Source organism: Oratosquilla oratoria, chromosome 30, assembly GCF_046742065.1.
Source record: "Oratosquilla oratoria isolate Oo_2021 chromosome 30, ASM4674206v1, whole genome shotgun sequence".
Taxonomy (NCBI): domain Eukaryota; kingdom Metazoa; phylum Arthropoda; class Malacostraca; order Stomatopoda; family Squillidae; genus Oratosquilla; species Oratosquilla oratoria.
In genome coordinates, this window is record NC_134806.1 from 11,492,142 (window position 1) to 11,510,017 (window position 17,876).

General features: G+C 39.1%; 1 protein-coding gene across 24 annotated transcripts in view; it reads right to left on the reverse strand.

Annotated features, from left to right (window-relative positions):
* Positions 1–17,876, reverse strand: part of Cadps (calcium-dependent secretion activator 1) — a 1,142,346-nt gene that overhangs the window by 424,712 nt on the left and 699,758 nt on the right. For 21 of the 24 annotated variants that reach the window (XM_076212572.1, XM_076212575.1, XM_076212566.1 and 18 more), the window contains 2 exons: positions 11,306–11,335; positions 2,788–2,957 (listed from right to left, as the gene is read on the reverse strand). In XM_076212572.1, the coding sequence (XP_076068687.1) occupies positions 2,788–2,957; positions 11,306–11,335 (200 nt within the window). The remainder of the gene's footprint in view (positions 1–2,787; positions 2,958–11,305; positions 11,336–17,876) is intronic. The other 3 variants (XM_076212578.1, XM_076212588.1, XM_076212590.1) reach the window with 1 other exon arrangement.

Sequence of the window (17,876 nt, forward strand, 5' to 3'; positions counted from 1 at the left end):
GTACAGTATATATATAAGTATGTCTTCATGTTTATATAGATAAAAACCAGTAGAACACTACAGTACAATGTGGATGAGGCAATTTATAAATGTTAAGTTTTGATAAAATGAAATCCATTCCAATTCTTTTTTCGCTGCAAGTCTATAGGGAGGATATCCTTCATGTGGCATCTGATCTATGCCTGATTTTAAGCAAGTGTGAGTCGTTTCTACTTAACCGTTACTCTTGATTACAATTTTTTGTCCTACAGATTCCTTTCGACTGACACGAATTTCTATTTACTGGTGTCTGAAGAAGCAGGAGGTGACCTACGCTGGATCTAAGCATTGACTGCAGCTGGGAGGGAGCAAAGGTGGCATTGTTAGAAAGCTAACTAGGTAATCACAGAGCGCCGAGGCAAAGCAGTGGTCAACAAGTAAGGAAGAGGAAACGACAGATTACTTAAAAGCTACGTTCAAAAAAACATGGAGGAAAGTAAAGCGATATAGGGGGAGTCTGGGAAACATATACCAACAGAGGCAGGATGCATAGCCAGTTGTCAAAATGAAAATCATGACGGCATAAAATCGAAAAAAGAAAATGTATATGGCAAAAGATTAGTCAAATCCAGAGCAGAAAGGCATAGTATTGAAATAAAAGGAAATGTGAACAGGACTTACAGGGAAAGGAAGAGGAGAAAAAGTTGAAAAAGAAGGAAGAGGGGCTCGGAGAATAAAAGGTGAAAAGGAGATGGTTAGAGCTTCCGTGTGCTTCCTGGTGCTCGAGTCTGAGCACCGGGCAGCAGAAGGGAAGTCTGAGGGTCAGCAGGCTACAAGGAGTGGGTGGGTGGGGGGGGGGAGGGGGATGTTGGTGGGTGGGAGGGAGCCAGAAGAGGAAAATAACTTATTTTCAATCCCTTTTCCCTGCCTCGCTATCTGTCTTTCTGGCTCTTTCCCACAATAACTGTCTGATCTTTTCTGTCAGTATTTCTCTCTACCTCTCTCCCTCTCTCTCTCTCTCTTTCTCTCCCTCTCTCTCTGTCTCTTTCTTTCTTTCCCTGTCTCTCTCTCTCTCTCTCTTTCGTGCTCCCTCCCTTACTTTATACCTCTGTAAACCCTACTACTGATGGCCACGATATTTATTATTTGATCTAAGAATCCTTCATGTAGGTCAAGAGCAGCATTGAATCATGGCTGTGCTTGAAGATTTTTTCCAACAAACGTTAGTACCTTATCTCTATTAGGACTATCTCTGTTCTGAATCAGGATTTATAGTTTCCGTCCTAATTTGCTTCTTCTTTCTCTATTTTGTGTTTTACTATCACACGTCTTATCGCCCTTTGAATATCGCCATTTCTATAGAATTTACTCGATCAAAATCGTCTTCGGGTTCTGTAGGTCGACAGTGGTCTCTCCTAGTTCTTCCCTCTGCAGAGCTTTCGCTGTTGCCTACTACAACTCCTATTTGTTTCTAGATGGTATATTGTTATCACCCTTTGTCTTTTGTTTATGAATTAGAAATGACAATAATAGTTATAAGAGTGAATAAAATGTATGAAACTTCAAGATGCAGTGTTATGATGCTCTCACAGGTCCATTGTGGTTTTCAGTTTCCATAAAAAAGAAGCCAAAGCAGAAGGAAATGGATCCATTGCAAATATGTGCGACAGAAATGCAATAGGTAGAGCAGATCTTCGGACATAAAATCATGCTTTTGAACCCTAATGTTAACGGGTGTCATATGAAATGCAAGAGACTTGTACATTGTTCATGTCTTTCATGGTTCACGGAAATCTCGTTCTGGCTTGCAAACTTAGTTATGTATTCAAGGGAGAATTTGAAAATTACTGTAGAGGCATTTCGTGGTTTGACAGGCCACATAATCTCGTTATCCAATAAATTCAGTAGGTATTCGGCAAGAGAACTGCCGTCCAGAACTTCCAATTTATATGTTAAGACAGGGAAAAAACAGATTGCAAACCACAAACACCAATATCTTAAATTATATGTTAAATATACGATTTCGGAAAATTAATTCCAGTAGAGCATAATTATACTTAAGAAAATAAAAGGGCTTTACTGCATAAGAGCATTATCACCTTGCAAAATATGAAGTAATATAAGATAGATATTACCTGAGACCATATAGAAATGCATGGCTTCTGGTTTCTGGCTGCTTTAGGGTTGGTCGATATGGAAGCGGGCTAGGAATGGCAGGCGCACATCTAGAGCAGGGCACACGCCAAAAGCGAAAGACAGCGAGGAAGCTCCCAAGAGTGATCTTGCAACAATCCATCAGAATTTCGTCGGGTTTCAGTTCCATATTAAATTAAAATGAGGTTTCAGCTTCCATCAACCCTTTGTCATGTGGAAATGCGGTAGAGTATGGAAGTGGTCAATCTACATTCCGTTCATCCAAACGTGGTGAAAATTAATTTCTCTTTTATGCTAGCTTTTGGTTTGTAATTCTCAAATGTTCTTGAATTACAGTTTTGACGAAGTAAAAATCATGAGTCAATGAAAACTGTATTTCATGAAAGTCTGAGAGTTACGAGAATAATAAAACACACAGTTTTAACGAAGTAAATCTTCGTTTCATCTATGTTATCGTAAAGAAAGGACGAAAGCTTTCTGCCCTCCTCTTAGGTCGCTTCCCAACTGATCTTCACCCACTGCAACATCGCCAACCCTTCTGCAGTCCTTCCACCACGCCGTTTCAAGAAACCAAATCTCAAGTTGAAGTATTAGACCTACAGAAGCAGAAGAGACGGAGGCAGTGGCGTCACTGTTCTGGACGGTATGAATTACCTGTGATTGTACCTTCTGAGCTTCTGCAGGCCGTATTTACCATCTGTCGAACCTTTGGACACCGGCAAAGACTCCAGGTTCGCCATGAGGAGGTTGATGGATGTCTTCAGTTCCTCGAGGTAGAGCGATTCCATCTCCTTCACCACGAACTTGGGCATCAGCTTCCGGTTCTGTATTGGCAAAAGAAGAACAGAAATGATTAGCTTTGGGGGTTACAGAACACAAAGACAACGCAGGACATATGTACTGCATGTACCATGTACTGAAGCAGATACTAGAGTGAGTACCACACACACACACACACACACACACACACACACACACACACACACACACACACACACAAACACATACATATGGATACAAATCCAAAAGCCTTAATTCTACTCATAAAGGGTATGGGAGGTCAAATCATACAATACAGTTTCAATCCACGTGGAGAAACAATACAAAACAAGGAGGTCCTTGGTCCCCTCGTTCAGTCCTATTTAGTCACCTTATATATTCATTCACTTTATATGGCGGAGAGATCCTTGTCCTTCACAGTATATATATATATATATATATATATATATATATATATATATATATATATATAGTATATATATATGTATGTATATATGAATATATATATGCATGTATGTATATATATGTACATCTATATATATACATATATATATATATATATATATATACATATATATATACATATATATATATATATATATACATATATATATACATATATATATATATATATATATATATATATATATAGATATATGTAATAATAATATTAATAATGATAATGATAATAATAATAATAATAATAATAATAATAATAATAATTAATAATAATAATTAATGATAATGATAATAATGATATGGTATGATAATGATAATAATATTAATAATAATAAAAGTAATAATAATAATAATATTAGTAATAATAATAATCATAATATTAATAATGATAATAATAGTAATGGTACTACTACTACTACTACTACTACTACTACTACTACTACTACTACTACTACTACTAATAATAATAATAATAATAATAAAATAATAATAATAATAATAATGATAATAATAATAATAATAATAATACATACATATACCAAGACTTTTTCCTCCTTACAAGAGAGGTAGCCAAAAAGGAAAAGGCATAAAATCATTCCCACCCATTCCATCCCTGAATACACTCCATACCCCTCCACCCTCCCTCATATCTTAGCACCTCCTGGATGACGGGTCATCCCTGCACCTTGTCCACTGCCCTGGGTCAGAAGCAGTGTCGCAAGACACAGCACATCCACAGCAAGGCCGCTTCATTAAAACGGCTACCCCCCCTCTCCGTCCCCCCATGCATAAAAGGAGAAGACGGGGAGAAATCCCTTCGGGCTGCGTCAAATTTTGCTCACACATACTACCTCATCCCCCATCCCCCCGCCCATTCCACCTCATGCAATCACAACATCATCCATATACAACCATTCTCCATTCACCCCAGTCTTCTGTCCTCTCCCGTCCTTCCCCAACAGACATTCCCCTCTTCCCCAAAGCCCCCTTCACCCCATCCATCCACCTCATCCTAGGACGTTCCCTCATGTTCACTCCCTCCACATCTGCCTTCCATACCTCTTTTACTAGTCTTTCTTCACTCATTCTTTCCATGTGTCCAAACCATCCTAATACTCTTTCATCAACCCTATCTCCCAACTCCCTTTCCATCCCCGTTCTTTTCCTCACCTCCTCATTTCTCACTCTAATAATTAATAATAATAATAATAATATTAATAATAATAATAATAATAATAATAATAATAATAATAATAATAATAATAATAATAATAATAATAATAATAATAACGATAATAATGATAATAATAATGATGATAATAATGATAATAATAATATCAATGATAAAAACAATTATGATGATGATGATGATGATGATGATGATGATGATGATGATGATGATGATGATGATGATGATGATGATGATGATGATGATGATGATGATGATGATAATAATAATAGTAATGATAATAATAATGACAATAATAATAATACTGATAATAATAGTAATAATAATAATAATAATAATAATAATAATAATAATAATAATAATAATAATAATAATAATAATAATAATAATAATAATAATAATAGTAATAATGGTGGTAATAAAAATATAAAAAACAAAATCCTGCCTTCTGACACGTGACCTACGCCTGGTGGTAACAGGCAGTCTCCCAGGGTTCAAACGCTTAATACGCTTCATTACTGTCAAATCGAGCAAGCGGTAAATTGCTTATCGACGATAACTGACAGACACACTTTTTCTCCCGTTTCCGTGGGCGTCTTGGCTATTAGCCGCCTCCGGCACCTGAGCAGAGTCACGTCGCCGGCGCCGACGTAGGTCCTCCTTGACAGAACGGATCCAGGACCTCCCTCTCCAGAAGGGGATAGTCGAGTGATACTTCGTTCTTCCGGCACGGAAGAGGGTCAAGATGACGGGTTTCACTCCCTTGTGACCTTCGCCACCGCTGGGAGCACCCAGTAGGTGAATGAAATCGCCTGGTGTTAGTCAGAAAGAAACCTACGAGTATCCCACGGTGGGTAAGAGGTTTAGTTTCATGGACCTGTAGAGGCTCTGGGTCCTGGAAGTTTCTCGATGTGGAATGTAATCCGCAAAAGATTAACCCAAATGTACCTCAAAGCTGAATAGCACCGTCTGGTAGTAAAAATGAACAAATAAATAAATAAACAAACGAATAGATAAATAAATAGGTTGATAAATGAATTTACAAATAAATACATAGATAAATGTATAAATAAGTGCAGAGGAAAATAACTGAATAAATGAACGAAATAACTAAACATAACAGATAATGTAAATAAACAACTAAACATATAACAAGCAGACACCAAAGACAAAAGGCAGATAAAATGATAGAACAAATAGCACGAAAGAACCAGCCTCTTGAATGAAAATTAATGAATAAACATATAAATAAATAAATAAATAAGTGAATAAATAAATAAATAGATAAACAACTGAATAAAGGCCAAAGGAACACCGAACATTCTTGTTCTAGTTGACGCAATACTACTTCTTTCCTCTTCAAGGAACTTCTGAACAATAAAGTCCACCTTTAATAAACCAGTTCCTCTACTAAAATTCTTCGGGTCAAAAGACCCCATGAATAAGTTTAATGTCCAACAAATTCACTCACGTTAGAAGAACTTGATTATCAGGATAGGGTGAAAAAATATAGATATACATCTATGCATACGTATGGGAGGCACTAAGAAATTGACTCATGGGTGAGGAAATGGTAGTGGGCAGGACACAAGGATGACCCATTATCCATGAGGAGCTAGGATGAAAGTGAGGAAAGGGTGGTGGAGAGGAGTGAAATGATTGAAAGTTGGTACGTGCCTTTGACTTGGCTACCTCCCCTATAAGGGGGAAAAGCTCTTGGTATATAGATAGACACACACACACACAAACACACACACACACACATACACACGAACACACACACACACACACAAACACACACACACACACACACACACACACACACACACACACACACACACACACACACACACACACACGCACACACACACATATATATATATATATAGATATATATGTATATATCATATATATATATATATATACATATATATATATATATATATATATATATATATACAAACATATACCAAGGCTTTTCCCCCCTTACAAGGGAGGTAGCCAAAAAGGATAAGGCATAAAATCATTTCCACCCATTCCATCTCTGGATACACTCCACACCCCTCCACCCTCCCTCTCATCTTATCACCTCCTGGATGACGGGTCATCCCTGCACCCTGTCCACTGCCCTGGGTCAGAAGCAGTGTCGCAAGACACAGCACATCCACAGCAAGGCCGCTTCATTAAATCGGCGACCCTCCCTCTCCGTCCCCCCATGCATAAAAGGAGAAGACGGGGAGAAATCCCTTCGGGCTGCGTCAAAATGTGCTCACACATACTACCTCACCCCCCATCCCCCCGCCCATTCCACCTCATGCATCACAGCATCATCCATATACAACCATTCTCTCTAAATCCTCTATGCACTCATTTAAATCTATCCAAAAAGCCTCCCTTTCTTCTACGCTCTTCTCACTCCCAGGCCCATATGCATTTACAAAAACCCACATCTCCTTTCCAAGTTTCACCTTCATCCACATTATCCTTGAGGAAACCTCCTTCCACTCCACTACACGTTTACCTATCTCTTCACTTACTAGAATAGCCACCCTTTCCCTCCCAGGCCCTCTCTTCACTCCTGATAACCTCCCATTTACACTCCCAAACTTACACTCGCCCTTCCCTTTCAGCTTAGTTTCACTCAAAGCCAACACATCCATCTTTCTTCTCACAAACATACTACCTATCTCTTCCCTTTTACCACATCCACGCACATTAAAAGACCCAAACCTTAGAGTGCTGGTCGGAAAACTCCCAGACCCTCTTATGCCTTTCCTTTTTCTTTTAGGAACGTCCCCTGTGGGGCTACAAGGAGAAGGATGCCTAGTCCCAATCCCCGTCCCTTTCTTCTCGCCTCTTACAATCCAAGTGGAATTACTTGGTGGCAGTATTCTTTTCCCCCACCACAGGTAAGGTAGGCGAAAAAGGAAATGAATATTCAGAGAAATTGTACAGGACAGTAACAAGGGGTTGGGGGACAGCATAATGAAGGGACAGTCGTAGTATAAAAGTGTCATCATTTCTCTATGAACAGAGTTTTCCTCTATCACAGCCAAAATGATGTGTGGCTCTGGTCCGTAGGGGCGCCCCATATAGACCTTAAAGTATTAACTGCATGCCACTTTGCCACAATTACATGCAGCCAATACCCCAGACGGGTATATATATATATATATATATATATATATATATATATATATATATATATATATATATATATATATATATATATATATATACACATATATACATATATATGTATATATATATACATATATATAAATACCTACATTAAGCTATTTTGAATACTTGGGTCATTTAAAGACTTTAATCTAGCAAGCGTCAAACAGACGACATTCTGGAGGGTAGGTCAGGAGTTTCCGATCTTCTCCCTGGATATGGACCACTACGGAATGTCGTCTCATGAAGTGCAGTTGACGGTGTGCAGTAACGCATGAACATCCACGCTTTTAGCGGCCGTGGTCTTTGCAAAGTGACGGTCCTGTTGGCTTATATAATGATTTTTCTTTCTATTTTTTTGTCCATCTGTGGCCCACTGACCAACGGCACATAAACTAGTTGTGGTTCATGAATCGCTCGAATGATGCCTTGAAATATTTTGTTCTGGCTAACGTCAGACGATTTCATTTAGCTCAAGGTAAGAGCTCGTGCTGAAGGGTTTAATGGAGCCAATCGCCTTCCACTCGTTGATCTCTTTCATCAGCTCCAAACTTTCCGACGTCATCGTATAGTTCTTCGTTCCGTCATCGAGAGAGAGGCATCGGGTGCCCAGTGCTCTTGTCCTAAATCTATGACTTGCCCGACGCTGTTGTGTGGCCGATGGGGCGCTCTCGAGCCCGGGGCGAGGACTGAACGATTGGCTTGTCGTAGGGAATTACCGACAAGCTCCAGAAAGTTATCGTGTTTCGTCGGTTGCATGATAGTGTAGGGCACCCTGCCAGCCTCCTGAACACAGACCCTGGTCCTTTTCACCTTAGATTTCTAATCTTTACTTAACCAAGATAAGCCAAAGAGAGTTTTAGCCCAGCCACCGCAGAGGGAATTTGAAATAGCTGAATGAAATAGCTTGTCGGATGCTAGAATAAAGAGTTTGAATCATAAATAGCCACTAGAGTTGAGCATTTTATTCTGGTTATCGTCAGTCTATGTCTTTAGATTAAAGGAACGACAGTGAAGTTAAGGATTAATAAGAAAATCTTGAGTGAGCCATCTCTCTTCACATTTTACTGCAGAAAGAGACGAACTAGGCATCTTTAAGGATTTCATCTTGGCTGACAAGACGGTTTCAAGGAACCCTGGGGGAGAAAGGGATCAAATTCTAGAATTTTTCATCGCCTAACTCAGTTGTCCCAGCACACACACACATTTTCCCAACCACGTTTTCATTGGCGGACTGGCCCTGTGCAGACTGACCTTGTAAAAGTGAAGGTAATTACTGCTGCAGCAAGTGCATTACACTCGAGTTGCAAATTGTGAAATGCTACTAACCATCAAAAATGTATTCGAATAAAAAACCTCCTGGCGCAGCGAGGACCTCACATTTTTTTTCTTTCATTTCGAAAATAATATCACGTGCAATGGGGACTACAGAACTATGAGGAAGAAAAGGAAGCAAAAATCTTTTGACCTATTTTTTTCTTAATGAAAATTGAATCACTATTATTTTGCCGTTAAGTCTTGTTCAACGTTCGGACGTCCATATAGGTCCTTTTTAAGACCACGATTCTGAATCTTTAGTATCTTAGAGGCTTCGGGAAAGTCTCCATAGATTTGTCATTGCAGTGGACTAATACAATCAGTCTTCAGGGTCCGTCTCCCCACCTCCCCCTCCACTTCCAGTCTGGGGCTCCATGCAAATGCCTTCCTTGGCTAGCATGTCACTACGACTCTGCTTCTGGAGACTCCAAATTCGATCCAATGGATCTCTATTTGCTAAGCACCCTTTGTAGTCTTCTGCCCTAAACATTCAAACGCACCTTTCTTTGAAGAGGGCTTCCCTCGAGTAATCATCGAGTCAAGACTGTGGTCTTCATACTCGAAGGTGCAACAGTGCTCGAAGGGATGAAGCGGCTATAAAGTAAACTATAAGAGCATCTGCCCCGTGCTTCCAAGTATCAAAAACACAAATTTGATTCAAAGATTACTGGAAGATCCTCTTCAAGGAAAGAGGTCTTTAAAGCTACATGTTCTAATATTTTAGAGTCAAACCACCCCCTTTTCTCAAATTTCATCCTATGCCTCTTCTTCTTAATAATTTCTCTCTATGCCTATGTTCTCCTTTGGTTGAATTCAAAACTGCGTCACGCTTTATTAACATCAACAGAACAAAAATTTTCTGGCGGCAGTCAGAAGGAACACAAAAGGTGGTGGTACTTCCAAATGTTAATTCTGGCTACATCAGACGATTTCATTCAGCTGGAAGTAGGAACCTTATAAAGGTTCAAACGAAGCCAAGGTTCTGTGTTCTATGTAGAACTGGAGAACATATACTGATATAACCGTGTTTCATGGTTCAAGGACGATAAATCAGAAGTAGCTGGAAGTCGGAGGACATTGTCTCCCTGTCTCCCATTTTCCAAATAGGTAAAGATTCTCGTCTCCTTCTGAAGGTGCAGCCCCAAGACTGTCACTCGATCTCTGTACCGGGCACAAGGCCTCTCTCTGTCAACCTTAGCTATTATTTTCTCCTTTTTTCACAGAAGGAGAGGTGACAACCGGCGACTGATCCTCTTCTACTAGTACAGGGAGCCGGTGACAGAACCTGCCCTACACTTATACAACACAGACAATCGTCCAAAGTTTCTTCTCAGAGGGATCTATGGGAAGGCTCAAAGACTCAGCTTCTTATCTCACTGATAAAGCTGTCTAATGGGACACTTAAAAAGGTGAGGTGTTTACATGAGGATGCGATAATATGCGTCAGAAACCTTTGCCGTATGTGCTTAAATAGATAAGCCAATTGGAAGACACTGGTGACAGCTGGGGATAGAACTCATGTCTTCGCACGTACGAAGTCGATCTAAAACTCAACGGTCCATTTGAGGTGTGACCATACCTCAAACCCAAGGGGGAAACAGCTGCAACACTTCTCTAAGGCGATACCGTATAACAAACATTTACACGATAATTATTAGGGTGACTACTAGCTGCTACATAACAACCATTGCTTAATCTATCTGTATACATTTTGTCCACAGCACTGACTTATCTACTTTGTATGGATATATTCTTTTGTAGCACAAAATCATACGCTACCTTTCCAGCAACAACCTACTCTTCTCATAATAAACGTAGGACTTATACATCACGTTTTGTTGCGACAGGTTACAAAGCAAAGATCGTTAATGTCTTCTATAGGAGACGTGCAGTGTAGGAGGCCTTTGGACTGGCTGGCACCAGACACGAATTCTTCTTTCGTCTGCAATGCAGCCTCTGGGCTGAAGGGGTTCTGAATCGGTCGAGACCCACACCCCTCTCGTGTCTGTCCACACAGATGATTACAATCGTCTTTCATTGGCCAGGACAAGGAGTCATGAGGGGTTGAAATCGCGATGGGGAAGTTTACAGGGGATCAAAGCACCCTGAGAAAACTAGAAGAAACTAGCTAGTCAAAGCACAAGCAGACGAAAATGGTTCGCGGCTAGCCTGTCACTTAATACGGCAGTGTGTACGCAAGAAGTACTGAATCTAGTACTGGTATTATTGCTCAACATTACGACTTACTTCTGTGTCAGTTTCTGTCGTAGAATTTTCCTAGAAAATATACAAAGAATAAAATAAGGAATGTATGAATTCATGTGATAAATTCTCTTCGTTTTCTGAAAATATAAGTAAAAAGAAAAGAAAAAGAAAGTGAGAAAAATACGCACACACATACATACATAGTACATACACGCACACACGCACACACACACACACACACACACACACACACACACACATACACACACACATACACACACACACACACACACACACATACACACACATACACACACACACACACACACACACACACACACACACACACACACACACACACACACACACACACACACACACACACACATATATATATATATATATATATATATATATATATATATCGTGCGTGTGTGTGTGTGTGTGTGTCTGTGTGTGTGTGTGTGTGTGTGTGTGTGTGTGTGTGTGTGTGTGTGTGTGTGTGAGAGAGAGAGAGAGAGAGAGAGAGAGAGAGAGAGAGTGTGTTTGTGCATGCGTGTATGTGTTACATGCGTTGTCATATGCTCAGAAGGAATTGCACAAATTGGTATTATATAGAAAATGTATAATGACAGACCTTCCAACGCACAACAATATTTGATGCAAAATAAACCAATAAAAAACTAAATATACGAATGGGTGTGCCAGTGAATAAATAAATGAATGGAGCAATCGATCACGAGACATTACAGAATGTTGCTTTGACCTTAATCAAAATGAATGTTAGATCTAGGATCTGTACCATATGCGGTCGTTTTGGGGATATTGCTCATCCATGGGAATAGGTAAGACTTTCAAAAAATTACAACAAACATAAAAAAAGAGTGAGAAAAAGTCCACAAACGCATGATAAAAAAAGAGAATGGAGAGATACGTCTAAAGGCTAACATTACTGAGTGAGAAGACGAGGGTATGGTAGCAAATGGATATGTCTGAACTACCAGCAAACATGAATTTCAGTCATATAAAAAATAAAAAGATTAAATTAAATGTGTGTATTAATCAAACAGAAAAATACATACCATTGTATCTGTAAGTAAAGCAAAATAAAAAAAGACTTATTCCGTGCATACATCAATCATGATTGTTCTCCTACGAGAACAATCACTTTGTGACTTTGATATACCCTTGATTCATGACCAAACTCGCGTCATCCCGTATTTAAAAGACCTTAGACAACTATCTCGGCCCTAAAGCTGCAGACTTTACTTCCTTCCCGCCTGGAAGTTGGCATTCCCTTTTATCTCGTATGCTAAAACCCCGAGTTCGAAACCCCTGGCCACCGGTGCCTATTGGTAGATCAAGTAGACCAATCAGAGGTAGCTATGTGCCTCCTGGCGTGAGCACCTGAACTATAAACTAACACAGGTTCCAATATTTTTTTTTCTCTAGCACTGCAATTTAGGGATCAGTGTTCGAGACACAAAGTATGTTGTCAGGGCAGACAAGTTGATAAGTTGACAAGTCCTGGCCGATTGGATCTCGCGAAAACTTTTATTATTTTTTATACTTAAGTCCGGGGAGGGGGATTTGAGTTTTATTCTTATCAATCTCTTCAGTCCACTGGCGCCCTTTACACATTCTGTTCCTCTCCACACCAATCGATTTTCTTCAGATGAAAAGAAGGACCAGGTTCACTGCTGACTCCGTCCCTGCTACTTATCTTAGAATTTATCTAAGACAAAAAATATATATATTTTTAAACCAAACTTTTATTTTCAAATACTAAGTTTTAGCTGAAATAACGGAAAATGGATAGGGATAAGGCTTTATCCAAGAAAATAATAAATGACCCTATCATTTATCTTTATCTACCGAAGCAAATGGAACTTACGTTCTTATACTAGACGCCGCCGAAGGGGAATCAATGTGTGTGAAATAAACAGACTCTCGAGCTGAACGTGTAGAGAATCCATTAGCGGGAACACTCTTCCTTTTCGGATTGGCGTTGACGTGAGATGGCCGTGTCGTTCGGAAGGACGCCATCCTGATCCTAACAACGATGTTGTAAACAAGGTAATGAGAGACGACGAAGCCTCGAGAGCTCCTCTCTTCTTACCGTCGGTTGTTGCCCAGGCCAAGGAAATTGAAAAATTCCCCATGAATAACAAGTCCTTCTGCAGCCTTGTCATTGCCAAGAGTCTGATGGGGTGGACGCTTGGCAAAGCGAAGCGAAGCGAAGAGAAGAGAAAAGAAGCGAGCTTGTAGATCCTGACATTTGGCTCTTAGACATTTATTACTTCACGCTCGATCACGAAAGGTTACCGGTAACTGCTACACACACACACACACACACACACACACACACACACACACACACACACACGCACACACAAACGCACACAAACATACACATACATACACACACATACACACACACATACATAAACGCACACATACACAAACGCACACATACATAAACATACATAGACACACACAAACGCACACATACATACACACAAAAACACACAAACATACACATACATACATACACACACACACACACACAAACGCACACATACATACACATACACACACACACACACACAAACGCACACATATATCACGAGTCCAACACGCGATCCAAAGACCAAGGTGAATACACACACACACACACACACACACACACACACACACACACACACACACACACACACACACACACACACACACACACACATACACACACACACACACACGCACACACACACACACACACATACATACACACACACAGGGGAAAAGATACGGTTCTGGCATAGTATCTTTACATTTTTTCTTTCAAGATTTTTTGGTGGTTTTAGTAGGTAAGATATAACATTTGATATCCATGTAACACCAGTGACTACCACTTGTTTTAGCTCTCCAAACACAAAGGGAAAAGGTGACGGATTTGGCTGCAACTAAACGTCTTCTAGTGTAGACATCTATTTTTCTTATTTCTATTTTACCTATATTTCTATCTTTATATAATTCAAATCTATTTATATATCATGTATTTATTTACCTATTGATTTATCTACCTTCCGATGATTAGAGCAATTACTCTAGAGTACTTGATTTTCGCTACAGTGGCAAAGGATGACGGCTTCAGATGCTCCTGAGTGTCTCCTGTCGTAAGCTGTTCGTTTGCTTGTACCCTTTCAGGATTTTAGTAATCATTACCAAAAACCTGATCATGGTGACTACCAATTGCACCAGTAACAATGAATACAAACTAAGATCCAGCAGAATATTGGATAAACTAAATCTTGAACGCCGGTACACATATCTAATACTTCAATACAAAGGAAATGAATATTGTATAAAAGGTAAAAAAGAAATGTACAGCAAAGTAAAACGATGAAAATCATACAAAAGTCGCAAGGAAAACTAACCCCAAGGGATCTTGAGATGTAACTGAACCCAGGAATTGAACATCAAATGATTAGTGTAATAATAAATGATGACAAAAAAGCACAATAAAATTAAACCTAAGCCCAATGTACATCCAAAAAGATCATTACTGACAAATTATATGTCATATCATGAGTACTAAAAGTAATAAAGCAAGCGACAAAATTAAGCCTAAAGTGAGAGTAAGGAGGCTAAAGAAAGTAAAGAGCATAGGGGAAAGGGTAAAGAGGAAAATGATAAGGGATGGGCTCGGCAGGGCAACGCAAAATGTTAAAGACAACAGAGGCATCGGGCGTGAGCAGTGAAACAAGGAAAATGCCGAGGAAAGGAGGAAAAGGCAAAATAAAGATGGAGAAGAGCGAGAAGAAAAGATCGTGCGCAATGCTCATTCATCAGGAAGTGAAAAGAACACAAAAGAGAATAAAAGGAAAACATTGGCATACAAAAGCGCGCGCTCATCAGACACGCACGCACGCACGCACACACACATGTCTACGCTGGTGCGTTTTCGTTTGCTTGTGTTTATTTCGAGTGGATTAGGGAGGTCGTTGTCATATAAGGAAGTGGTGGGGGTTAACCAAGCGCTGTTTCCCTGTATTGCTTTTGACCTAAACAATGCAGCGGGAGACAAAGCTGACCCTTCATCCACAAAGTGCTAAGATGAGAGGGGACGACGAATGGGTTTCAAAGGGTTTGGGATGGGTGTAGGGTGAATATATGCTTTGACTTGGCCACCCCTTATGATGATGATGATGATATGATTTAACGTCACACACTCCCCCCCCCCTATCAGGAGGCTAGGACGGTGCCCCTCACAGAGGGCTTTGTAGCGTGGATTTTAATGGACCATGCTCTTGGTTCAACTTCGCTGGTGGCAGGATTTGAACCGCCCTCACCTCGACCTTCGCCGCAAGTAACGACGCCCTAACCCGCTCAGCCAGCGAGCTTCCTCTTATAAGGAGGAAAAATACACATGATTTGTTTGTATGTATGTATGTATGTATGTATGTATGTGTGTGTGTATGTATGTATGTATACATGTATGTACGTATGGATGTATGTACGTATGTATACACATATACATGTATGTACGTACGTATGTATGCATGTGTGTGTGTATGTATGTATATGTGTATATATGAATGTATGTATGTATATATGGATGTATGTATGCATGTATGCATGTGTGTATGTATGTATGTACGTACCTATGTACGTATGTATGTATGTATGTATGTATGTATGTATGCATGTGTGTATGTACATTATGTATGACTCAGCTCATTATCAGCACGCCTGTGACTCCCTCCCAGCTTTCATCCACTCTCAACCTTCCCTCCACCAGATGATGATCAGATGTGTCAACACTGTCTCCCCCCTCAACACGTTCACACCCAGTACTCTGCCACGCACCCTACTGGACATCACTATTCAACCCACAACCTACTACACAAATACAGATGATACTATTCCAATTGTGCCAATTCGAATCTCTACAATTCAACATCACTTTCGAATAATACTGTATCGGTAAACAAATTCAAGTGTTTTAACTTTTCTAGAAAGCTTACTCTAATATACAATTGGGGACATAGGCCTCAGCCACCAAATGTATTTACGATAAATATAGTCATTATTGCTGATTATTTGGTTAATCTTCCATTAGACGCTCAGCAACAAACACTACATTTACTTTCTGAAAAGCATGAGGTGGTAAAAGACTTTTGATCGCGTCTAATTTCATAATTATGCAGCTAACTTACCGAAGACTACAAATATTCCAAAGAGAAACAATACTAGTTATTATTATCATTACTAATTTTTGCTGCCGCCACTACTTCTAGAACTTTCTTCCGTTTCGGGTTCTTTAGATGGCTTTTCCTAGAATGCACAAAAATGAAGTTAAGGAATTTAGGAAAAAAAAAAACATGCTCTATTTGTTATCCTTTCATATATATATATATATATATATATATATATATATGCGGAAAAACCACCAAGGAAAAGGTGAATAAATAAAGCATTAGAAATTTGCCCACTCTTGACGCTATACTGATGCTGTTTTAACCCTACTTTTAATTCTTTTCCAGTCTGTCCTATGTAGCATTTGTCAAAATTTTTACATGGAATTGAATATATACATATATGGAGAGTTTTTAATTAAAAGACTTCTAGGTAGTTTGACGAAATTCTCGTTGAAAGGCAGTACAAGTAGGTTCTTTACATTAAAAGTTGACAACACTGACATCTTTGTGAGACGAATAAAAATGTACGTATGAAAGGACATTGGTGGGTTTTCTATAGACATCAAATTTGAAGGACCTTTCCTTTCTGTAAATCATTACATCAAGGAAAGGTAAATGATTATTTTCTTCTATTTCCATGGTAAATCTAATGGAAGGGACCAAGGCATTGAGTTTAGTTAAGAACAAAGTAGGATCATCATTTGCAGGCCAAAAAGCTAGTAAAACTTTTAATGTAAAGAACCTACTTTTACTGCCTTTCAACGAGAATTTCGTCAAACTACCTCATATTCTTAAGACTTTAAACATTTAAGTGGCATTTAAGAACTCCAATACAGTTAGAAGTCTTTTAATTAAAAACTCTCCATATAAGGAAGAAGGATGTATATACTCAATTCCATGTAAAAATTGCGACAAATGCTATATTGGTCAGACTGGAAAAGAATTAAAAGTAAGGTTAAAACAACATCAGTATAGCGTCAAGAGTGGGCAAATTTCTAATGCTTTATTTATTCACCTATGGGATTTTAATCATTGTATAAATTGGGAGGGTGCTAAAGAAATTGTTAAAGATAAGTCATATTTGACGAGAAATATAATAGAATCCAGTCTGATCAAAGATACATTTGTCAATAACTTAAATTTAAGTCATGGTATGTATAAATTAGACAATTTTATTGTGAAAAAAGTAGTAGCCCAAACGTCCGCTGCCGCGAACGGGTCAGGTTGACATTAGAGCCTCACAACCTTTCCTGGTTCCCTCCCTGACCTCATACTCTTTGTATATATTCTTGTGTACTTTTTTTTTCTATGTACCCTGAGGATGTCTGAATAGACGAAAGCGCTTGGCCATCAGTTTTTTCTTTTTCCTTGGTGGTTTTTCCGCATATTTAGAATCACGAGTTTATGTGATT